The sequence below is a fragment of the Amphiprion ocellaris genome, chromosome 17 (assembly GCF_022539595.1).
Source record: "Amphiprion ocellaris isolate individual 3 ecotype Okinawa chromosome 17, ASM2253959v1, whole genome shotgun sequence".
NCBI lineage: Eukaryota > Metazoa > Chordata > Actinopteri > Pomacentridae > Amphiprion > Amphiprion ocellaris.
Genome location: NC_072782.1, coordinates 23,809,615 through 23,835,565, shown reverse-complemented (window position 1 = coordinate 23,835,565; position 25,951 = coordinate 23,809,615). Strand labels below are relative to the sequence as shown.

The 25,951-nt window shown below is 39.3% G+C and overlaps 1 protein-coding gene across 1 annotated transcript; it reads right to left on the bottom strand.

Annotated features, from left to right (window-relative positions):
* Positions 1 to 2: 2 nt before the first annotated feature.
* Positions 3 to 24,798, bottom strand: pkn3 (protein kinase N3). The gene is made up of 22 exons (XM_023284353.3): positions 24,545 to 24,798; positions 20,554 to 20,830; positions 19,626 to 19,795; positions 19,292 to 19,415; positions 18,283 to 18,434; positions 14,976 to 15,186; positions 14,648 to 14,830; positions 13,583 to 13,692; positions 10,896 to 11,039; positions 10,521 to 10,596; positions 9,198 to 9,357; positions 8,217 to 8,307; positions 8,014 to 8,072; positions 7,441 to 7,510; positions 6,098 to 6,189; positions 5,691 to 5,867; positions 5,536 to 5,598; positions 5,352 to 5,428; positions 4,709 to 4,851; positions 3,068 to 3,175; positions 2,734 to 2,814; positions 3 to 812 (listed from the first exon to the last, which is right to left on the bottom strand). Exons 1-22 carry the CDS (start codon positions 24,563 to 24,565, stop codon positions 612 to 614), a joined length of 2,790 nt encoding a protein of 929 aa, XP_023140121.2. The 5' UTR covers positions 24,566 to 24,798; the 3' UTR covers positions 3 to 611.
* Between the last annotated feature and the right edge of the window lie 1,153 nt (positions 24,799 to 25,951).

Below are 25,951 nucleotides of genomic sequence, written 5' to 3'. Positions count from 1 at the left end.
TCCAGCATTTATACATTTATTCATTAAAAGGTACCTTCATGTAGGTTTATACTTTTCACACGGAATTTTATTCTATACAATCATAATCGTCATGATAGCATTATTTACAATATCCAAATAACTGGGAAATATCTATGGCAGAATTTTAAAAATGACTTTTTTCAGCATTTTACTTTCCAACAACATAACAGGTTAACAACGTATACACATAAAATGACTACATGTAAAGATACATTCATTGCTTCTAGCCTTCAGTTATATTTTCTTCATTAAGATCACAATTATTTACAGGGGAGTCCTTTGGCTTGAGAGGGTCGTGCAAGCAAGACCAGATTATGGCTCTGAGTAGATGTTTAGCCTTTCAGTCCTGCTTGGTGACAAACAGCATACAACAATACAAAATCAATTTGGCAGAAGTAAAAAAAATTAAAAAGTAAACTCTATGGTGAAATCAGCCTCAACCAGGCTGTTTTCCCTGAGGAGAACAGTAGTGTGTTGCAGTAAACAGGCCACAGCGATGATATGAAAATGGAAAAGGCAGGACTGTAGTTTCTCAGCTTCTGTTGAATCAGAAGAGCTGCCTGTTAAGGACAGTGCATGACTCCCTCTGGTCAACTCATGAAGGAGAAGTCAAAGTCAGCAAAGATTTCCTGTTGCTCGGCAGTGAGAATGCACGGTGTTCGGGGGAGAGTGAGGACTGGCTTCAGGCGAGTGAACTCCTTGTCGAAGTTACTGACATCCTGTGGTGCTCTAATGACTGGCAGGAAGGGAGGCTTCAGCTTCTTGGCCAGGAGAGCATCCCAGTCTATTCCCTGTCAATGGACACAGAGAGGTCTACAGTTAGAATTTGGATTTAAAATGCAGAGCCGAGTCATTGCATTAAAAAAAATAAAAATAAAAACGCCCCACATGAACACCCCAGAATCAGCTTTTTGTCCAGTAACTTTTTGTGTGTAATAATGAGGCAAATGGCTGTGAAATGGAAAAGGAATTTTAGCATCAACTTGATCTTTTTTGTATAATAGTTTTGACAAATTACACTGACACACAAGTTTGAAGCACTTATGCAAAATCCTGGTTGTCTTTCTTTGAGTAAATAAATGGAAAGTGCTAAAAAACGACTGTATTAGAAGGTTGTTCTGACACCGAAGGAATCATGACTAGTAGTGTCAAAATGTAGGAAAAAGATCTTTCTTAAGCTACAACTTGTTTTCACCACCAACCACCTGTTCCACACGGTGAAGTGATTTCACCAAAAAATTACTTTTTAAAGTTTTCAGCCCCCAAAATGTCAGGTATTTACTGCACTAGGTATGGGGCTCAGAAATGCTTGAAAAACTGCAAATTAAACGTGCAAAATTACAACTCACCGCTAATTCAAGTCTGCATTTCTGTGAAATCCAGAAATGCATTTCTCTGAAATGCAGAATAGAATTTAAAACCCTTCTCCTGACATATAAAGCTCTTAACAACCAATCTCCATCATATCTTAAAGACCTGATAGTACCATATTATCCTAGCAGAACTCTTCGCTCTCAAACTGCAGGCTTACTTGTTGTTCCTAGAATCTCTAAAAGTAGAATGGGAGGCAGAGCCTTCAGTTATCAGGCGCCTCTCCTGTGGAACCAGCTCCCAGTTTGGGTTCGGGAGGCGGACACCATCTCTATTTTTAAGACCAGGCTTAAAACCTTCCTTTTTGACAAAGCTTATAGTTAGGGCTGACTGGGGGACCCTGACGGGGTCAATTGGAGTCTGCATGTACGGGGCACAACTGACTTCTTCTTCAACATCCCTTAGTTCTGCCCCTAGTTATGCTGCTATAGGCCTAGGCTGATCAATGACAATAAAGCCTCTACCTTTCTTCAATGGCTCCCTGTAAATTCTGGGATGGAATTTAAAATCCTGCTTCTCACAGATAAAACTCTTAATGACCAAGCTCCATCTTATCTCAAAAACCTTATTGTACCAAATCATCCTAACAGAGCCCTTCACTCTCAGACTGCAGCTTTACTTGTGGTTCCCAGAGTTTCCAGAAGTAGAATGGGAGGCAGAACCTTCAGTTATCAGCTCCTCTGTTGTGGAATCAGCTCCCAGTTTGGGTTCTGGAGGCAGACATCCTCTCTGCCTTTAAGATTAGGCTTAAAATTTTTCTCCTTGATAAAGCTTATGGTTAGGACTGCTCAGGATCACCTGAGCTGTCCCTTAGTTATGCTATAGGTTTAGACTGCCTGGGGATTCCCATGATGCACCAGGCTCCTCTCCTGTACTCTATCATCACTACATGTCAGTAACTCTGTGTTTCCCCAGACGTCCTGTGTTGTGTGCTTGTTCTCTCTGCAGAGTTCTCTGGAACTGGAGCTACAAGTTCCTGATCTGCAGCCTCACCACCTGCTATCCTGCCATCTCCACCCCCCTCACCCCCCTCACCCGCACTCTCACCCAACCAGTCGAGGCAGATGACCGTCTTCTCTGAGCCTGGTTCTGCTGGAAGTTTTTTTCTATCTATCTCAGGGGTTTTGTCAATCCTCCCCCCACATTGCTCACAGTGAATCCAAAGGCATATTTGGATGGTTGGGTTTTCTGTTCCCTGTTCATAATTCATAACGTCTGTACTTCACTATGCTAAGCGCTGTGAGATGACATATGCTGTGAATTTGCGCTATATACACAAAACTGAATTGAAGTGAATTGAACTTCAACTGAACTAGTTGCAGGGCTCGACTGAATAATGACCTGAAAGAATTTGTGTCTCTTGATCTCTAAGGCATCCTCCTCTCCTGCTCCAAGTCTCATCTCAGGATTTTTCTGCAGCAACTGAAACACAGAAACAATACAGGGTGGGGGGCTGTTCAGTACAATGGGACACACAATATTCAGATCACTTAAATGTGTGCACTTCAAACTACACTCCATTGCAGAGGTGTGCTCAACAGAATTGATTTTAAGCACAATGTACTCAACATAATGATTGTTGAAGATGAAGTTTCAACAACCAGGGCTTTTGTTATCTGAAGTGCTCGTGAGACAAGACGGATGGAGAATTCAGATCCATCTGAGAGGCGCTCACCTTTTGAATGAGGGACACAGACTCGGGAGAAAGGAAGCGAGGGTAGCGCACGTCATCATTGACAATGCTGTCAAACACTTCTTCCTCATCATCACCTGGGAAAGGAGACTAAAGGAGAGTGGAATTAAGTTCATACTGTTCTTTGTACTGTAAACACTTGATTGTAAGGTTACATTTCAGCACAGGTGGATTACTGGAGTTGCTTCGTGCCTGCATTTGCCCTAACCATTGGCTAGAAATAATAATGGATTTAAACATGTTTGACACAGAAACCTTTGCAAAGCTGGGTATCAATATCAGGTTCAAATGCAGGAATCACTTAAAACTGATATTTAGAAAGTATCAAAGAATGAAAAGACATTTTTTAAACTTGAGGATCAAAACAATTGCTCACAATATCTAAAATTCTCAGCTGAATCTGCTGCTCACCATGTCTGTATGTTGCTTTATACTGAGGTACTGCTAGCAGTTACCTGTCCGGCTCCAACTTCACTGTTTTTCTTTACTCTCATAGAAGGGCATTTTGTTTTCCCAGGAAATGCTCTAAAATCCACTGTACACTACCAACTCAGCATCAAAGAGCAGACTGACACAGTTAAATACTAGCTGTTAAAGATAGTGGATGATTTAGCAGGTAAAGAGCCAGCTATTTACCTCAGATGTTACTAGAGAACAAAAACACAACAGAAAGTGAATGAATCTTACTCAACATCATGGGCAATGCTGCTCTGCAACTGCTGGATGTGGAAATTTGAGTTTGGTAACAAGTGTATGTCATAAAAAAAGTGCTAATATGTTAGTGTTGTGTTCATAACTTGTATTTGCCCCAAAGTGATCAAAGTATCAGTTACTGCAGGTTAAGGCCCTCACGAACTAAGGGTGCAGTATATTGTGCTTTTCTGGTTCATATTTACAGCTCACACACAATTCCCACATTGTGGAGCTAAGTTCTGTGCCATCCTGCACCCTGGAGCAGTTTGCAGTTCAGATTCCCGTGTTCGGTTTGGTAGCCACAGTGCTTGAGGCTAAAATAAGGGAAGTACCTTGAATTCTATTGTCACTAGCAGCTATTAGATGCAGGTTTTTTTTAAAAAATCCCTTACTCCAATAGATTCTCATTCAAAAAGTGCCAACTGTACTCTAGAAAAACTAAGTAAACAGGTCTTGTCAGTGAGTTATTGGGTCTCACTGATTAAATTCAGGCCACCTGGGGTGTTTTGGTGTACGTTTTGGAAATTAGTACTCCGTTGAAAGCTTGTTGGAAGTCTTTGATATCTGCAACGTGACTGCTGATTCACAGCCAAAACCGACGACGAGCTCACCTACTGCTCCTTCCTGTCTCGGACATTTGGAGCTTCTCTTCAAAGAATAAACTGATCTTTATCCAGTGATGCAGTTTCACCATGATTATGGTTAAGACGTTACGCTAACAAGACCCTCACAGGATGCAGTTATGTAATATTACATCGGTCCAGCACTAGATTAGCAGACTTGTAGCACGAGTGGACCAGTCGGTATTTCCACTAAGGTAATGTTTACTATTGTAGTAGGGTGCCAAACATAAACTGAACTCCGACGCAAACCAGTGGATGAGATCTCACCTACCTGCCTCTATCTTTACAGTCCATGGTCTGTACTCACCTCCCCCACCAGCATCTCATAGATGAGGACCCCCAGACCCCACCAGTCCACACTGCGAGTGTAGTTGTTGTCTATCAGAACCTCTGGAGCCAGGAACTCTGGTGTGCCACAGAATGTTGAGGTGCGATCCCCATGGCCCATTCCTACGCACAGTACAGCTATACTTACATATCTACATATTTACTACAGGCAGGTTACACCGTTAATATTAGTGCAATCTTTATTTAAACTCAGAACACATTGAAGTATGAAGGCCTCATTTACAGTGTAGCCAAGTAAGAAAAGAAAGCTGTAGCCACACAAAAAAGAAACTTGGATAACAATAAAATATTAAAAGGCAAACTAAGTACAATAATAAAAACAATATTTAGAGCAAGTTTAAAAACAAATTCTTTAACTGAATTAACAGCAGGAAGTAAAATAAGATTAAATTAAAAACCTGAATTGCCCAAAGGATAACGTAAGTCCAGTTTATTGTTCCGTAGGCTGTTCCAGGTTGTACGTGCACCAGAAGTAAAACAGTATTTTCCAGTTTTAATTTTTCCAGATATGGAGATCACGATAAAGTCACTGCCTCTTAACACTAATACACAGAAATAAGGGCTTAAATTGTGAAAATTACATAAAATTCCCTTTTTCCTACCTTCTTTGCACAAGCCAAAATCTGCTATCCTGACAAAGCCATCTGCATCCATTAACAGATTATCCAGCTTCAGATCCCTGACAGACACAAACATGCAGACAGAGACCACATTGTGCCACACACTCCCAACATGCAAAGAGTAAGTATGAAGAAACAGCAATAAAGTAGCTTTAGAAAGACTCACCTGTAAACTATTTTGTTTTGGTGGAGAAACTCCAGGCCCAGCAGCACACAGGAGGAATAAAACCTTAACACAGAGAAAAAGTAATGGAAATTACACCAACAGGGTTAATTGTTGCCGTGTGTCAGTGGACCTGTGGTTTACAGAGAGAAGCTCACTGGGTCTGTTTCTCAGTGAAGATGCTGGTGTGAATGTGTGTCATCAGGTCTCCTCCAGGTGAGTAGGCCATCACAAAGCACACATGGTCTGCAGTCTGGAAGCAGCCGTACAGGTTCACCAGGAAGGGATGCCGCGTGCCGTTAATCACTTCAAAGATCTTCTTTTCACACATTAGGCTAAACACAAACACAGACGCATTTGAAAAGATTATTTACAGCCACAATTAATTTGCAGTGTTTGTGGAAGAACGCTTTCACTGTAACAGACATAAATTGTTCATTTTGATTTAATTAATTCCAAGGCTGAAGTCATGCGAGTCTATCCAAGAACCCAACCACTATGAAAACAGTAGTGTAGTGTCAATAAGTATTTAAACTATAATCAAGTTAGCTGAGGGATTGCTTACCTGTCAACTTCATCTCGTGTCACAATGTCACCTTTCTTCAGGGCCTTGATGGCGTACAATTTGCCGGACTTCTTATACTCTGCTAGCAGCACCTTGTATCAGTGACAGAATGCAGGATGTTTAACTATTGCTAACTTCACATCTTTTTGTAAAACATTTTACTTGCTCTGAGATACAGAAGTGAGCTGAAAGGAAATGATTTAGGGCAGAGTTGAGAGGAGAACACTCACTAGCATTTCACTATCTGTGTAGATTCATGGTAATCCTAAGTGCTTCACTAGAAGGTAACTGGACTTGTCTTTATTGTTCTTGAAGGCAATTCACCTGTCATTCAAAAGGCTTCCTTAGTTCTAACTGACACATGGCTCGAGGTGTGAATGGTTGTGAAAGTGCCTGGGGAGGGATGAATCAAGGTGATTAAACTGTCTGTAGAAGGAACTCAAGCCTGTGTTTTAAGTACATGGTAAAGGGTTTCCTAGACTCTCTCCCCCGAGTAGCTGTTCCAGTTTAACACTCCTCTCCAAAACCATGTATTTTCTCTGTACAGAATGTGGGAGTTGTTGTCCTCGAAGGAGTGTCTCTTATTCTTTAGATAATTAAGGGACACTCCTTTGAGTCATTTCTCCCCAGGTAGTTTCAAAACCATTTATATCTTGAGGCATGTGAGCCTTTGGTCAATAACAGGCCATGAGCCATGTAAACTAGGGGTGAGAATAAAGACCTGGGACTCCCCACCAGTCAGTTAGAACTGAGGGAACCTCTTGAATGAAGAGAAGTATCTTCAAGCACCAAAAAGAGAAGTCCTGCTGTCTTCTAATGAAGCACCAATGATTATCAATTTCACTAGTGAGTGCTTGGTGTGTTTTTAAAATAAATAAAATTGAATTGATTTTTTCCCTTATGCTGCTTCTGGCAGGGCTGCACAGTGGTGTAGTGGTTAGCACTTTCGCCTTGCAGCGAGAAGATCCCTAGTTCGCGTCCCGGCTTTCCCGGGATCTTTCTGCATGGAGTTTGCATGTTCTCCCTGTGCATGCGTGGGTTTTCTCCGGGTACTCCGGCTTCCTCCCACAGTCCAAAAATATGCTGAGGTTAATTGATTATTCTAAATTGCCCGTAGGTGTGAATGTGAGAGTGCTTGTTTGTCTTTGTATGTGGCCCTGCGACAGACTGGCGACCTGTCTAGGGTGTCCCCTGCCTTCACCTGAGTCAGCTGGGATAGACTCCAGCCCCCCCCACGACCCTAGTGAGGATTAAGCGGTGTATGGATAATGGATGGATGGATGCTGCTTCTGGCAACTTTACAAATACAGTGTACAAGTACAGGAAAACAAAGACATGCATACCTTTCCAAAGTGACCTCTTCCTAGGACTGAAATGCACTTGAAGTCTTCCATCTGGAGTCCATCATCCCTCCTGCATGACAACACAAATGTGGACATATATAGCTGCTGAAAAATGCCTTAATTGTTTCACTGAGTACCACTAGATGCACATTCATTATTAATTCAGAATTTATTATATAGCTTTGCAAAGAGATGATAATTAAACTTTTCTTACTTCAAAACTGCTAAACAGCTTACACAGTTCCAACTCTCACACTGACCATAAAGAGATAGCGAGAACTTTCCTTCTGGCTGCAAAAGGAAGGTTTGCAGATATTCCACAGTGTCTGTTCATGACATGTAAGTCATGTGGTTTAAAGATCAGCCAGAATTTGGACCAAACTTATGGAACTAAATGTGTGTTTCATTTCATTTCTATGCACCAAATACATTTGGATAAGAGTTTTTAAATCTGATAGCAAATTCCATCACACTTGGAAACATTGGGAAGGAGCATAAAACAGATATAATAATAATCAACAATAATCACAAAACTGAACAACAAAAACAAATGTACACAATCATATGACTTACTGTGGGGGGTGGATAGAGGGTTTTCTCTTGGGCTTTGGGCTCTTGTTCTTACCAGGAGACTGTTTTTTCAGCAAAATAAATGGAGAACAGGAATCAACTCACGCATCAACTGAACCACTAAACCACAAGGAAAAATAAAGCAAAGCACAACAGAGACATGAGGAGGGAAAGCATTTGTCACTCAGACAGTCTGACTTGCTTACCAGTGGAGATTCTTTGTTGTTCTTTCTTGGGAAATGTGGAGAGCTGCTTGGTGGATCTTCATCAAAATTCAGACTCGCCACAGGAGGTTCTCTAAAAAGAAGGGACAGTTTATGACTCGGCTGCCTTTCTACAGTGATGCTGGTTTTAATGCTGCTTTGCTGTCTATGATAGTGTTAATGGTGCTGACTAGCTGCATTGATGCACCTTTAATTTCCTTAATGTGATTAAGCAGTCAAAATCCATTGCACCTCCTGCCCCCCACATATTACCACATTAATAAACATTTCTCCTTATTTGATATTTTATCTTTTTTCAGAAATATAACAATTTATAATCACTATATTTTGGAAAGTCATGCACTTGCAAGGATTTAAGATGAACAACAGATTATGAAAAGTAGAAAAAGCAGTTGTTTTGGGCTATTCTGAGGGGTAGATTAATCCACATTTGCTGCTCTAGTGAGTATCTGGGGCAGCAGGACAGTGTATGTATGACTGAGTAAAAGTAAAACGTCACCAGTGTGACAGTGAAACTCACCAACGTGTCTTTCATAGTTTTTGGACAACACGTAAGCACAAAGGTCACAAGAATTAATAGGCTTGGGTTCACACAATACTTGTTACTAAGATATTGTTGGTTTTGGTATGTTGATTAGTTGACAGAGAAAAATATAAACTTTCACTGCTGCCATCCTGTAGTAATGCTATTTTTATAACCTTAAATACAGTAATATGAGGACACAACTATTCTGACTTCTTTTAACTCTGAATGCAGGTCAGTGATAAAGTTAGTAACAACCCTCCGCTAAAGACACAATATCTGTGGCCTCAGATAACATGAATGGGTAGAAAAACAGCCTCCAGTCATCAACGAAAGCTAAGCAAAGAAGTTACTAGCTCGCTTTTTTAAACTGCTCTTTCATAGACGTAACAAAGAGATGTTTCTGGGTCACAGTGTCTGCAGAAACCACAAAGCCTTACTGTGCTGGAGAAGTACTAGAAGATGTGGGGCCACTATTAGAGCCTGCTAATGGAGGGCTCATAGGCTCCAGGGAGCTGCAAGGAGGCAGGATACTCATCATCAAACGACCCCAAGTCGCAAAATTCATGTTCATCTGAGCAGCACGAAGGAAGTTCCTCCCTGTGAGCAAATAAATAAATAAATAAATCTGAGCTACACTGTTTATATTACAATATTTCACAATATAAATACTGATATTTTTTCTGGAATTATTGCACCTCCTTAAAGTTTATAATGTTTAACAGCTGTCAAAAGTCTATGCCTGCACAGATTGACATCATACACACTATCGTTCAAAAGTTTGGGGTCACTTAGAACTCTTGAAGATAATATTAAATGAATCAGAAATACAGTGTAGACATTGTTAATGTGGTAAATGACTATTCTAGCTAGAAACAGCTGATTTTTAATGGAATATCTCCATAGAGGTAAAGAGGAACATTTCCAGCAACCATCACTCCTGTGTTCTAATGCTACATTGTGTTAGATAATAATGTTGAAAGGCTAATTGATAATTAGAAAACCCTTGTGCAATTATGTTAACACATGAATAAAAGTGTGAGTTTTCATGGAAAACATGAAATTGCCTGGGTGACCCCAAACTTTTGAACAGTAGTGTACATGGAAAAAAAATCTCCACAATGTGTTCTCATGTTGCAATCACAATGTCACAAAATTACTAAAATGTAAAATGTGTTTATTTTAAATTGCGTTACAATCAGACCTTAACATAACTAGGTTTTTGGTTGAAAATGCATGTTTAATTAAATTTTAATTGTAGACGACTGCAGGAGAATTGAGAGTGTTTACATGTACACTAGGATCCCAGGTTTGAATCTTATAGCTTTGATCATATTCTATACTTGATATTGACATGGAACATGAAAAAAAATCAAGTCATTCATATCCCTATTCAAGTGATTGTAAGGTTTCTAATCATCTGTGTGCAGTTGTGCCTTGTGCCTCAGAATGCTCAGAAACTTGGGTCAAGTCATACAAAGTAAAGTCATAACCAGGATACTAGTGCATGAGTAACCATACTCATTGTCTTGTTTGGGGTCACTATCTATTTAAACAGTTTGAAGGTCAAGTATTTATGCATTTATGACAGCAAACATAATTCATAAAAATTAAATGCCAACAATCCAAATTTAGGTCGTAGAACTACATCTAAGAATATCGGAAAACCACATGCAGAGCTGGCAGTAGCTAGACAACACAGATTCAATAATAATAACAACATTGAAAGAAACACAAAATGCAATATGAACAAATGTTACCACCTTTTTCTTTAGGAAATATTCTCTGCTGCCTCTGAAGTTTGGAGCGGCGTTCAATGACAGGATTAATAAATTGCACCTGAAAATAAATAGAGGAGCTGGTAAAGGATGGATGCAGCATTGTTACCTGTGGTTTCAACATTGGGAAAAGATGTATGCTGAATATATTGTAATCACAACACAATTTTCATTTAATTTTCTATTTTTGGCTCAGTTTAATAAAACAAATTGTACAGTCATGTACGGTGTGTAGATAAGGTTTAGTAGTAGGCTTAAAGCATAAATTCTGTCTGCTCTATGATGATTTTTAGTGTAATTTGGTTATAAAGACATGCAGGTAACACAGCAGTAAGTAAACAAGTGAGATCAAATGAGAACCTCAATGAAGAGGATGCCCTGAGGCTCCAGCTGGAGGCACATGCCATGTCGCTGATTATCCAGGAAGTCCTCCAACCGCAGGAACTTTACCCCACTTAAAGCTCGCCAGTCTCTCCAGTACACAGCAATTTCCAGCTCCCTAGACTAAATCAACACACACATTACAAATATTCACACACTTTCATCATTTTAGATTTCAATTAAGTATTTAAAAAAAATCTGGATTATTACATTTGGTACATTTGATGATTTGTTTCAATCAATGCCATCCATTATTACAGCCTCCCCTGTCAGATACTTACATACACACCCCAACCAACCACTTTTCCACCATGTAAAATGTTTTTTTCCGTTTGAGGTCAAATAATGCAATGACTTGACAAAAAAAAAAAAAAAATGAACAGCTCAAAATGAGAAAGTGCTTCACATTGCATTGTAAAATTGTTAAATAAAATATACACTACTGTTCAAAAGTTTGGGGTCACTTAGAAATGTCCTTATTTTTAAAAGAAAAGCATTTTTTTGAATGAGGATAACATTAAATGAATCATAAATCCAGTCTAGACATTGCTAATGTGGTAAATGACTATTCTAGCTGGAAACAGCTGATTTTTAATGGAATATCTACATAGAGGTACAGAGGAACATTTCCAGCAACCATCACTCCTGTGTTCTAATGCTACATTGTGTTAGCTAATGGTGTTGAAAGGCTAATTGATGATTAGAAAACCATTGTGCAATTATGTTAGCACATGAATAAAAGTGTGAGTTTTCATGGAAATCATGAAATTGCCTGGTTGACTCCAAACTTTTGAACTGTAGTGTAAATTAAAAAAAGAAAATACAACAACACTGGATTCTATATTTCCCATAGTGAATATCTAGACCCTTCATACATGGCTCACATCTTCCATACTCAATTGGCACATTTACTTTAAAGTTACTCAAAGAACTCAGTGTTATGAGAACCTGGAGAACATATCTGTATGCATCCACTGTAGCACTAACTGTAGACACTCTAATGTTTAGAGGGAGGAGCGATTTATCTGCATTTGAACAAGCACTTCGGTCTTTTCATTCAATTTAAATCCAATTTATTTTAAATTCAAGGATGCATCTTCTGTATTATCATCTTTACAACCTTGTATACAGTACATGAAAGAAAATTCTACTTCAGCAAAGAAGTTTTGGACATATTCTTAACCGTCTTATGGTAAACAGCGTAGTGTTCTCTTTAATCTATCTGTAACCCTGTTTCCCAAGTGTATGTAAACACAGTCACTGTCTTAGTTTATAGTCTTAACCTGAAGTAACCCTGATTATATCACTATCATATCACCAAAATGTATTTTCTCAGCCTTGATCAAACTTCGCCAATGTCACTGAATAAAATATACAACTGTTTTCACAGGCTGCATGGAAGTAAACTGATTTACATGTATATAATCACTGACTTCCCCTTTAGGCAACAGTGACACTTAACCAGAGAGAATGAGAGCTGCATTAGTAGAATCCAAGTCTTAAGCAGGGATGCTGGGCATGTGTGGGTAAAGCCAGATTAGAGCAGATGTCAGAGGATTAGCGGTGGGATTACATGGGTGGAGTAGGAAGCTGACAGAGTATCAAAGACGTACTTGACCACTCTGATGTATAGACGAGCAAGAAGTCAGAGTTCTGTGTTATTATTCTCAGGCAGCTAAAAGATGTTCACCAGTGCTTACTGAGATGACATTTTGTGATGAAGTATCCTATTAGTAACAAGACAAGCAAGTGACAGCACCTATTGCACTGGCATACAACTTCTCACATCAATGCACTGAAATATAGAAAATGGAAACAGGGAAATAAGAGAGGTAAATTGAATGCACAATACAACAAAATTCCTATGTACATAACCGTGCACAGGCAGGATAAAATTCATTGGAAAATAAACATTCCAAGTGAACTACGTTTAAATTTGGTTGAGCAGACAATAGGTCAGTACCCTGACTGGAGCTGCATGGCTGCTGTAATCATTTTATTACATAGCAACACTCCTGCCATCTAGCATGTCGTCCTTCCAGCAGTGACACAGAGATACCTGCTTATTTCCAAGATGTGGGCCAGAAATTGAGACCCTAAAGGGAATTGAAATGTAGTCTTACATTTCAAAAACCTGACTTCTACGCAATACAAGTACTATACAAACAGATTTTCCCAAGTTCAGTGGATTTTATCTACATGGGCTGTTCTGTTTGAGCTGATGTTGCATTTCTTTTTTCCAACCAACTCTTCTTTTCTCACTGACTCCCCTCTGGTCCTCACACATGTTGCTGTTCACTTGTAGAGCCTACATGTCAACAAACTCTGGGTCTTTTAAATAAGCTTTTAAAAATATGCATTCAAGAACCCTTAGATACGAGTAAATTTGGTTTTATCAGACAGATTTTTCTTACAGATTAGTCAAGGAAAATGAGAACTATGAGTTTACTTTTTGTATCTGTATCAAGCAGCAAAAAAACCCCCAAAAAACAGCTTAGCGATAGTTAAAATACAAACTCATCAAGAAGCCTGGAGAGCAGAATATCTGAACCTAAGCTCAAAAGACTCCTGAATAAAATTAGTTTAATGCCGTCGTACTTCATGTGTGATGTCTTTCATACATCGTTAAGGCACTGAATTTGCTCTTGGAAGTGAAAGCCACTGACCCGTTCCAATTCAATGTTGAAGCTCTGGCCCCAGGCCTCTTTGCCCAGCTGTCTCCAGTGTGTGCGACCCACAATCCTGTTGTCTACTTTCAGCACAGCACTTATATCCGCTGAAACACAAAAGACACATTTTGAGGCAGGTTTGATTTTGGCCAAAACCCAGATGAGAGAAGACTTGATAGAAATGGTGATACACAAGCTAATGGAACTATTAGGCTGCTTCTCAAAGGTTCAACTAATTTACCCGAGGTTTTAACTGCTTTGATCCATATATTTCTTCAAAAACTACAAGGAACTATACTAATAATAATTCTTTGCCTTATTTGGGAGGTGGGTGGATTGGTTGAATTTATATCTTGTCTTTGTGCATTTTCTTTTATATTTTAATGAAAATTTAATTGAAAATGTAAACATCAGTTTAGTAAAAGCAACAAAGGATACTGTTTAACTTTTTTTTTTTTAAATTATTTTGTGGTGTGTAGATAAAGATAAAAATATAGTGCTATGGGAGTTGACTAAATTGAATGTAACTTTTTGGCTTCTGTGGTAAATGTATAACAGAAATTCAGGCCACAGTTCTTGTGATGAAGGTGTTTTATAACAATCTTATATCAATGTACATTATCGTTCAAAAGTTTGGGGTCAACCAGGCAATTTCATGTTCTCTATGAAAACTCATACTTTTATTCATGTGCTAACATAATTGCACAAGGGTTTTCTAATCATCAATTAGGCTTTCAACACCATTAGCTAACACATTGCACCATTAGAACACAGGATTGATGGTTGCTGGAAATGTATCCCTATGTAGATATGCCATTAAAAATCAGCTGTTTCCAGCTAGAATAATCATTTACCACATTAACAATGTCTAGACTATATTTCTGATCCATTTAATATTATCTGCATTGAAAAAATGCTTTTCTTTCAAAAATAAGGACATTTCTAAGTGACTCCAAACTTTTCAACGGTACTGTATGCCCATGTGCGTTGGTGAATATGCCTTTTCCAATAAAAAGGGAAGAAAAATGCTGACAAAAAAAAACTATTGTGGTTTTAACTTACAGGACAGGTCATCAGCCTTGGTTGACTTGCCACTGGCACTGCGTCCTGATAGGCCAGCTCTCACCTTCAGAGACTTTCCATCTGAGAGGCTCCCAGGTGTTGTGGAGACACTGGTCATACTACCACGGCCAGGTACCGACTCCAACAAGTCTTGGCAACCCATTAAACATACCTCTAATCGACCTGAGGAAAAGTATTTCAGCTATCAATTCAAACTTGAAAAAAAAAGTTAATGAAAACCATCAATCTGTTTAAAACAACACAAAAACGGAAGAGGATTCAATAAATAGAAGTATTTTAAATAGATGAGTAAAGTTTAATAAGCAACCTGTTAAACTGGCTGGTTTGAAGAAGGATGAAGATGATGGAGCACTGGACTGTTTCTGTGGAGTACCATAGGAAGGTGAGGTTCCCATAACTAATACCTCCTTAATTGCAGTGTGTGTGGGATGGTCCTGAGGCAGCTCTCTTAAATGTCTTTCTAAGGACAGTCGCAACAAATCCACCTTCTGAGATGAGTCTTGCATTCGTGACTGGGCCTGAGGGACACACAACACTCTTAAAGGAATATAAACAGGCTCAAGCTTTTTACAAGAGTGTAATAGAGCAAAACGACCATGGAAACTTACAATTTCCTCCTTGTCAATTTGTTGTATGCTTTCATTTCAGAGTACAATGAGATATTAACATGCATAATTCCCAATAAAAAGCTGGAAAAATTGGGGTGTTCCAAAACTTTTGACCGGTAGTATACATCAATCAATCAATCAATCAATCAATCATACATAAGTAACTTTCTAGTTTTTGTAGAAGACATTGAAGGTTATGTGGACCTGTCTCACACCATTGCATTTAGCATTGCACAGATATTGTACAATTTTTCACAGATAACAGAGTTGATCACCGCATCACATAATTAACTGGACAGACGAATGGCATGTATCGATTATATGACAGTACAAAATTTTATTTACTCCGGAACTTTAAGTTGTCTTCATGTTGTCCTTAGTGATCAGCTCTCATTTATCATAGGCCCTTCTCAGACATGTGACATGCAACATTACTTTATTAATCTGTTAAAGTTATGGCATTCTGTCATTCAGATAAGGTCACTTTTACAACATTTGTTGCTTACAGCTTCATTCAGACAAACCCACCACAGTGACAGGGAGAGCCTTCCATTGGATTATTACTGCAGTGATGAATATGTTTCAGCTGGCTTGACAACTTAGTTAACCCTAGCTGATGCAGTGAGGAGCTTCTCATTTCTTAAACAACCATGTTGGAAGACATATCCTGTGGTCATGGAAAGGATGTTAATCTGTCTCAGAAGGGTCAAAATATTGGCCTACATCAAGCAAAGAAAACCACTAAGGAGATTGCTGAAACTACTAAAATCAGGTTAAGAACCGTCCAACACATTATCAAAATTTGAAGGATAGTGGTGAATCATCATCTTCGAGGAACAAATGTGGTCAGTCATGTGGTCTGATGAGTCCAGATTTACCCTGTTCCAAAGTGATGGGCGCATCAGGGTAAGAAGAGAGGCAGATGAAGTGATGAACTCATTATGTCTAGTGTCTACCAGCCTGTGGGGGTTTGGGTTATGATCTCGGCTTGGTCAGGTTCAGCAACATTATGTTCCCAAAGAATGAGGTCAGCTGACTACCTGAATATACTGAATGACCAGGTCTTTCCATCAATGGAGTTTTTCTTCCCTGATAAGCATGGACATGTTCAAAGATAACGATGCCAGGATTCATGGGGCTCACATTGTGAATGAATGGTTCAGAGAGTATGAGACATGATTTTCACACATGGATTGGCCTCCACAGTGTCCAGACCTCAGCCCCATTGACAATCTTTGGGATGTTCTGGAGAAGACTGTGTGCAGCAGTCCCACTCTCCCATCATCAATATAAGATCTTGGTGAAAAATTAATGCTTCTCTGGACAGAAATAAATGCTGACATTGCAGAAACGATGCCACAGCAAATGAGTGCCATACTCAAAGCTAAAGGTAGTCCAACAAAATATTAGTGTGCAACTTTTTTTTTTTTTTGGCTGGGCAGAGTATCTTGCCTCCTCTGCATATATTATAATAATTATAATAATATATTGCAATTATTATTGTTATTTCATTTTGCTTGGGATCAATGCTCCGTCCAGTTGCAGCCATTTATATTTCGTCATGCCCCCATGTATGGTGACAATAAAGCTATTCTTGTCTATTCTATCAGTACGCATACAACATTTGTCATTCACACAAGACTGGACATTATACCAAGTGATGTATAATACATACTATTGCAATGATAAAAAAAAACATTCAATTTAAACTAACAGCAACTTTACTAAACTGTCCAAATGACTAATGATCTAGTTTGTTTATAATTTACTAAACATTGAAAATTCTGTCCACATGTAACTGTAGCTGATAAACTGTGACCCTGAGTGGCAGCTCACCTGTCTGAATTCAAGAAAAGTACACTTAAGGAAGTGAGCATGGCGCTCATTTAGACATGAGGAGAATAGTTTGGCTTTATGTCTGAATGTTAATCCTGGTAACGATTCCATAAACATGCCAGCATGCTTACTAGTTCCGTATTTACGAAATTTATTTCAGCACGGCATAAATCTGAACTGAATCATCTCATTAACTGATAGACATGTACAAGCAGTGGGACTTGGAGTTGAGTGAAGGGATTTGTGGAAAGATTTTTCCACGTTATTACCAATTTTCAGCCAAAAATATTACACAGAGCAAAAGACACAGTTTATGGGCCAAAATTGCAACAAATCTCACTTTGTTCTACAATTTAAAATCTATTAGAGTATAAAACTAAATGCCTGCAATGTAAACAGACACTAACAAATTAGTTTATGGACACTCACCAGTAGGAGCTGACATTTGTTGCTTTCAGCTGTTTAGAACTATTCTGTCTGCATATATTGAACACCTGCAGCAAAGAGAGACAGTTGCGTGCATTTGCGCAAGTGGAACAACAGCTGTAACTTTATTGAATTCTTATAATTTTAAATTAGTCCCAAGGGAGCACAGACAGCAGATCAGTCTGCACCAGGATCTAAGAGCAGGTTATACTGTGTTGACATACATGTCTTCACATCACACAGGTAGGTTGTCACACAGAGTCACAGCTTACAAAGTGCACTTAAAGATTTTGCAGGCACAGAGTCCTTAACATTTGATATCGGAAATAAACTGGGCTTAGATTTAGTCTGTTGCTACATTATTATGCATTTTACATCACTTGGTATATTGTCTAATCTTGCATGAATTACAAACATCACATTCTCAAAACAGCTCTCTCCAGAATTGTTGCGGTTTGTCTGAAAGAAGCAGTGAGGAACATCACTAGAAAAGTGACCTATGTGTAAATGTCTTGAATTTTGTCACTTTAACAGACTGATAAAGCCAGCTATGTCCCACATACCATGTTGTAATATGGCTATATATTGCCAAAAGAAACAAACTTAGGTCTGGACCATCTTGATAAAAATGTCAAAATTGTTCAATCTCTAATTATGTGTAGAATCATTATTCTGGTTAGTTGCAGCCGTAAGGGTGACAGACTAAAATCTAATGTAAGGGAGGACTATAGTGCTAGCACCCACCTCTCCAAGTATACGGCGGTCCTGGTTTTTACGTCCACTAAGCTGTTTCACCACATTTTTGGCACCTTCTGCTACAGCCAATTCAATCTTCATGTGGTGCATGAGTTCAGCCACGTGCTGTTCCAGAGGACTGACCATCTCCTCAGGGTGACCTGAGGACAGGGGCAGCGTATCAAATTGGGCATCATCATCACATTTGAGAGCACACACAGTAAGCAGTATCTTCTTATAATTATGCCGTTACACATTTATACCAGCTAAACATGTACCAAACATGAATTAACTCATTTTGTTTCATATTCAAAATGTGGAAAGACATGCTCTTGATGACTAAAACAGGATTTAAAACCACTTATTCCTAAGTAATAACTTATAGAGTCAAAAACACCCTTTTTCTCATTTGAAGGTATACAGTATATGCAGACAAATACACTGCCAGAATCCATATTGCACCATGTATTGAAAATATTTACAAAATCCACTTTAATATAAGACAGCATAATCCAGTAACATAATTTTAAATAAATTAATTGCCATTATGGATCACAAGTAGTTCATCATCAACCTTAGAAACATTTGTTTGCCTAAAAAAATGGCAACTCAAGACCCTAACACGAGACTTTCTCTAAGCTTTCAACCACCTTCCATGGTATTTATTGGCAGACAGAATGTGCTCAGTTTTCATGGAGATAACTCGCTGATCTACAAGCTCTTCATGTCTCTAACCCCTGACCAAACCCCATCTGCTGAAGACTGTGAGAAGAATTTAAAAGCTCTGCACACATTTGGCATAACACTTAATGCTTACACTGCGTTTTTTTTCTTTTAAATATGCGAAGCGCTTTGTAAACAGAAGTTTAAACATCATGATGACGAGCAATCACTGTGAGACTACTCATATGGAATCTGCAACAGTTAATTCCTTCAGTAATGCAAATTTAACACTGGGTGAAGGTAAATGTGATAAGGCCCAGACTAAAACTGTGCGTGAGTGTGTGGTAAGATTTACCACGTGTGCCATCCCGCTCCTCATCTCTGGCTTGGCTGACTTTGATAATCTGCATACGCAGCAGCTCCATCTTAGTGCGGCTGTCCTGCAACATCTGCTGGGCCAAAGAGAGCATCTTCCTGTCCTGGAAAATAAAATAGACAACCAAAGACTACTGGAGTGCTTCTTTTTTGCTCAACTGACATTAGAAAGTGGGCAAACTGCCACTACAGAAAAACCATGGAGGAAAACCATATCCATAAGCAACCTCACCGAGTTTGTGAAAAGCTGACGAGACCAATGGGTGTGTGTATGTGTGTGTGTTGTAATGCACGTAATTTGGGTTATATTGTACCTTGACTGAGCTGTTGGTGTAAGTCTGGATCATGTTGTCAGCGCCTTGTTTGACTTTGCTCTCCATGGTAAGTTGTTTCTTCAGGGTTCTGACTCGACTGGCCAGTGGTGATGTGACCTCCTCCCACTGGCATGACTCTGCTGAGTGGCTGTCTACTTTATCCATGCCACCTGAATAAAAATAACCAATGGAATATGAAATGTACTCGTAATAGCTTTGAAGTGTCCAAACCCACATTTTTTTGGTAACAAACGTAGTTCAAAAATAAGATTAAGAGGAGATATGAATGGAGAATAAGGCAGCCGTGTAACCTCTTGTTGTGAACAATGCCTTACTATTGCTGCAGCCATGGAATGAAACAAATACTTGACTTTGCATTGCTAAAAGGTAAGAAATGTGCCACTAGCTAATTAAACCTGCTATTTGTTATCACAAACCACTCTTGGACGATTTATTATTAAGAAGTTAACATGGATCTGAACTAAATTTGTAACTGCAAATTAGATGGAAATAAACTTTCCAGACCTGCACCATACAGTATAGCCCACCTTTGATACATAATCAGTGGTAGAACTGGGCCATTAGTGGTCAGGTAAAGGAAGGAGGGCTTTAAAGTACAGTGTGAAAATAATAATGTGTTCTGTAAACACGGAAGCATGTTGACAAATTTTCATAGACCCCCAGAATTGTTTCTAAACCTGTTAATCTGCATAATAAAGGTTCTTTCCTGAGCTGTATCTGTGCATCTGTCTTGTGCCTTGTTGTTTTGGTTCTTCTCTTCTGTGTGTTACATTTAAAATGCATTTAAAAGTGTTTAAAAGTGTTTTCTTAATGCAAATGTTTGGAAATTAGGTCTCTGAAGTCTCTAGAGAAAGATGTTGGGTTCAGTGGTTTAAGATACCCCAGAGCACTATTCAATTTTGGTTACCTGTGGTGCTGTCTTTCTCTGTGGACATAGCTCTTGCGTTCAGTTCCTGCAGTTGCCAGAGCAACTTCTCCAGCTTGCGGCTTGATGCCTTGAGTTGGCCCTCCACATCAGCCGCACTCTTGCGACTGGTGACGGCCCGTCGCAGCCTCTCAGCTGCCTCCTTGATCTTCAGCTCCCTTTGGATCTCCTGCCTGAGCAATGTACGAGCATCTTCCAAACGCTGCTGAAACTCGGGGTCGAGAATATCCCACTCATCCAGATCCTGCAGGTTCCCGCTCTGTGGAAAAAGCCCTATTTGTTTGTTATTCCATAATTTATGTATCACGAGACAACATAATATGATAGCACAGCTGTCTGGATTGTTTTTGTATAAATATGATACTACCATGTTCCATGTCTCGGAATTGGTTGCTTTTCTCAAGCAGGTCTTTTAATCAAGCATTACGAATATGTTAGACCCCTAGAATATAGAGGTCGGCCAAAAATTGTATATATTCTAACAGGTCTGCAAAAAAAAATGTGCTGATTAAAAATTTTGGGACACTTGGGAACATTTCTACTAGACTGTCTGAAAGGTTGTGTTCCCTGGTTTGAAGCGGCCAAAAAAGAAATTTGACTGGACAGGAAGTTCTCCTAAGGATGTTAAAAGATGTCAAGAAAGGTGCAACAGTGGATTGACAACAAATGGCACAATGCTTCCCCCTTGTGGATAAAGAATTAGTGAGCTTTACAAAAAACGGCAAAACTCAGAATAAAAGACACCATACACATTCTGGAAGTCCAAGGTGATGATTTTAAACGTCATGCTTTGACCTTACAACAGTCAATCATTAAAGATATTCCATTTAACATAAAAATACAAATAGAACAAAAATAGAGAAAGCACCAAAAAGACATTAGAGAGTCTCCAACTGAAGAGTATGTTTCATTTACATAAACAACTGAAATGGTTAATCTGGTATCAAAATTGAATTTGGGTTGCAATGTTTCAGTCCGGATACATTCTTTTATCATGGTAATCTTCATTCTACCACTCTGTAGTGTCACATTAACATTTGTCATTTCTTTCTTTCACTGTTCAAACAGTGACATTGCTTGTTAAAAACACATTGCTGCTAATTTTTCTCAAAATGTAATCTTACAGTTCAGAGCATTTCAGTTCACCAAAGGAACTGAGTTTTTGTGAAGTTTTGGTAGATGTTTTGAGTATACCCAGTCCTGCTCCCTTTAACTAATCCTCTAGTAACAACTATTCATTTAGAGTGCTAGAAGTAAAGGTTTTCCCTTAGTTACAGTTTTGTTTGACAGAAACCTTTGCCTGATGTACTGCAACAATACCTTGTAATAAATACCTCCACCTTCAAATAATTACAAAGTTAGTCAGATAGCTGTTACACCCATTCTACGGACAGCATGCAGCCTCGACCAACTGCCAGTTTATCACAGTGATGACACATACAGACAGTCTGAATTTTTACTTCAAGTACTCTGCACATTTCTGGAGAGTGAGAAGAAAAGAAAGAGAAAAAGCAACTAGGCAAGCAAACTCAGACAAAGACAATCATTTGGAGATATTTTAAAACTATATTTGTGCCTATTTTTGCATTTCATTTATTTGAAATCACCATCGGCAGTAGTTACTGATCTACAGAATAAAGTAACTGTAACCAAGTCAGGGTAATTTTCATTTCTTGTGCCTGGGCAAGTGCTAAAAATGCTACCAAAAATGACAATTGTTAAAATGTTCGTTTAAGATATATCTACTGTAAATACACTGAAGTTACTTTCACCATTTTGTTGTACGGAATGTGCAGCTAAATATATTTCAGGGATGAGAATGACAAATGGAAAAAAACTCGGAAAATGTCTGCCATTGTTCTATGGCATCTATACACAGATACCTATATATACACTCTTTTTACAGTAAACATGAGTGAATGTCTAGATATTCACATACAGTAAATAAGGCATACATGGGGGTTTCCTAGAGGAAACACTGATAACCCATTAATGAAATAGTGAAACACAAAAACTATTATGATAATGAAGTCATCATTTAAATAACTTATTAGCAAACACATCACATAGTGTATAATCACAGTTTCTGAACTGTTGCTGATAACAATTTAAGATTTCTGACTGTTGTTCATCAGGAAGACCACTGCTGATCTTCAGACAGAGGTTAATGCTTCTAGATCAGAATCTGAGAAAGTCTCCAGAATGACCATAAGTAGACGATTGAAGGAACAAGGCTTAAAGGGAGGAATAGCTGCTAAGAAGCCATCGCTGAGGTCTGCAATCATACAAAAACACCTCAAATTTGCCCAGGAGCAAAAACACTGGAATGTGGATGACTGGAAGAAGGTACTCTGGACGGAAGAGTCCAAGTTTGAACTCTTTGGTTATCATCATCGTGTTTATGTCTGCAGAAAAGCTGTAGAGCATTTTGACGCTAGATGTATTACACCCACAGTGAAACACAGTGGAGATTCCATTATGGCATAGGGTTCCATTTGTGGAAACGGCATGGGAAAATCAGGTCAAATCGACGGTTTCATGAACGAGAAGGTCTACCACAACATCTTGGTGCATCTTGAAATCCGTTCTGGATTGAACCTGATTAGTTGTAGGTTCATACACCAAGAGAACAATGACCCCCAAGCATACTTCAAAGCTGTGCAGAGACTACTGGACCAAGAAAAAGGAATCTGGAACACTGGAACTGATGGACTGGCCAAGATCAGACAAGATTACCAGCTCAATTTAAGCATATTACTAAGTGGAAGAAGAGAAACTAACAAGTGCAGATACCCAGATTTAGACTTTAATCATAATGAACAGATCTAGGATTTATTGAAGTCAAAAATAAGTCACACAAAAGTTTCCTCCAAAGCAAGTCTCTGGGAACAGCTATAAACTATATGGAACTCAATAACAAAAGAGACTGTGGAAAAGTCCATTAAAACAATGGCTGCAAGAATAAAGCTGTTATCAGGGCCAAAAGAGGACATACAAAATATTAAGATTTTTGGTTAATACATGTAAATAAGGACTGTTCAGTTGTCCTAGTTTGCTATTTGCCTAAAATAACAATACAATTTTGAGTTTGAAACCAGTTTTTGACAGATTTGAAAAATATTAGTGTTTTTTCATGTTTATGACAGGTGGTCTAATTGGTTTGTTTAGCACTGTATGTGTCAAGTGATCCAAAGCAAAATCTGAGTCTTTAAGATTGGCTGTCCTTTGTGTTCAGCATTACCTGTATCTATTCATTTCTATGGGTGTTGTGTTCTGTATTACCTAACAGCCACACCTCCAGCCAATCAAAACAAGAAGACATTTTCCTGTCCTGGGAAGTGCTGTTAGGTTTTAATTAAGAGACAATGAACCTGGCATTTCCTGTTTGTTTGTTTTTACATTATACAGATAAATGGATGCCACAAAGTTCTAAATGAGGCTGGAACAATATGGAAGCTTAAAAATCTTTGACTTAATACAACATGTTTGAATGACATAGGCATCAATAGCAACCTATTTTCCTTTATCAAACCAAGCGGTTTTGGACAGCTGCCCAAACAAATACAACACACCAAAAAAGGAAGCTAACTGCTTTTGGAAGAAAGATTTATGTATATAAATTCCTTATAATAACGACTCTGGGGAACATTTAAAGTCATTTCAATGAGAAAAAGCAAGCATTACGGTCTTTAAAGAGTAAAACTGATCCCTGAAAGCAGTCAGAATTAACTGTGAGAGGTAGGATTTTTTGCGTGATAACCACAAAGGCAGCGGAACTACCTTAGCTATGAGGAGAAGCAAACCAGACAAACAAGAAAATCCAGTGCGCTTGTTTGACAAGTAGCACAGTACATACAGTAGCATTTACCCACCCTGAACGACAGGTAACATTAATGAGAGTAAATAGGCGACTAACATCTCCACCATAACTAAACTTAATTTGATAAATTAAACAAAGTGTCACTTGCGTTACCTGTACTGTTAGACCTGACATGGTGGCTCTCAGCGGTTGGACATTCACACAGCGTCAACGGCCGCTCCGCTGCCAAACGGTCCTCTCCGGCCACACAGGAGGTGAAAGCAGGTCCAGGAGGAGTGACACAGCTAGCTGGACTTCACTGACAGCCGCCTGCCAGGTTCAACGTCTGCTAAAGCTGTTCACAGTCTCCGCGGACAGTTCCTCCCGGTTCATCATGGAAACAAATCTGACCGAAAGTTTGAATTGAGTTCGCCAGAGGCTGGAGGCACGACATGACGTCAGCAGCCGCCGTCTGGATTGGTTGGCAGGAGGGAACGACAAAGACGCTGCATGAGCCAATCACATTCGATTATTCAAGACACCTGCCGAGGTGGCCGCAGTCACGGATTCTGCTTCCGGTGATCGCCTCTTGCCGAAGTTCATTCGTGCATAAATTAACCTGTTAATTTGATATTAGTTCAATATTAATATAATTTAAATCTTGATTCTCCATAATCATTTTAACACAATCTGATGCAGACTCAGGGTGGCACAAGGCAGTGTCCTCCATGTGCCCCTCCCAAGCCCGGATAAATGCACAGGGTTGTGTCAAGAAGGGCATCTGATGGAAAACCTACGCCAAAACAAATATGCAAATTAACCCTGACTTCCATACCAGATCGGTGAAGAACGACCGCCATCGGTGCTGTTGACACACAGGGTGCTTTTTAAAAACAAGGGAGATGTGCAGAGTCGTGGCAGCTACAGGGGAATAAAGTTGATGAGCCATACAATGAAGTTATGGGAAAGAGTAGTGGAAGCTAGATTAAGGGCAGAAATGAGCATTTGTGAGCAACAGTGTGGTTTCATGCCAATAACTAGTACAACAGATGCAGGATTTGCTTTGAGGATGTTAATAGAGAAGGTCAGAGGGAGCTGCATTGGGTCTCTGTAGATCTAGAGAAAGCATATGACAGGGTGCCCAAGGAGGAACTGTGGTGTTGCATGAGGACGTCTGGAATGGCACAGAACTATGTTAGAGTGGTGCAGGACATGTATGAGGGCTGTAAGACAGTGGTGAGGTCTGCTGTAGGTGTGACAAAGGAGTTAATGGTGGAGGTGGCACTGCATCAAGGATCAGCTCTGAGCCCTTCTTTTTCACTATGGTGATGGACAGGCTGACAGATGAGGCCAGACAGGAATCTCCATGGACTATGATGTTTGTAGATTACATTGTAATCTGTAGAGAGCAGGGACCAGGTGGAGGAAAAGCTAGAGAGGTGGAGGTATGACCTGGAAAGGAGGGGACTGAAGGTTAGCTGCAGCAAGATAGAATACATGTGTGTGAATGAGAGGGACACAAGTGGAAGGGCAGAGCATGTTAGATGTGTTTTGGAGATAAAGCCAGAGAGTCCAGACTGA

Bases quoted from the DNA above. Each gene is read 5' to 3' on its own strand.
- pkn3 (XM_023284353.3), bottom strand. From the start codon at position 24,565: ATGTCAGGTCTAACAGTACAG. The intron at 15,187-18,282 runs GTGGGTGCTAGC...TGTGTCCCTCAG, and splicing joins ACCGCCGTATACTTGGAGAG to GCCCAGTCACGAATGCAAGA. The intron at 5,429-5,535 runs GTGAGTCTTTCT...TGTGTCTGTCAG, and splicing joins CAAAACAAAATAGTTTACAG to GGATCTGAAGCTGGATAATC.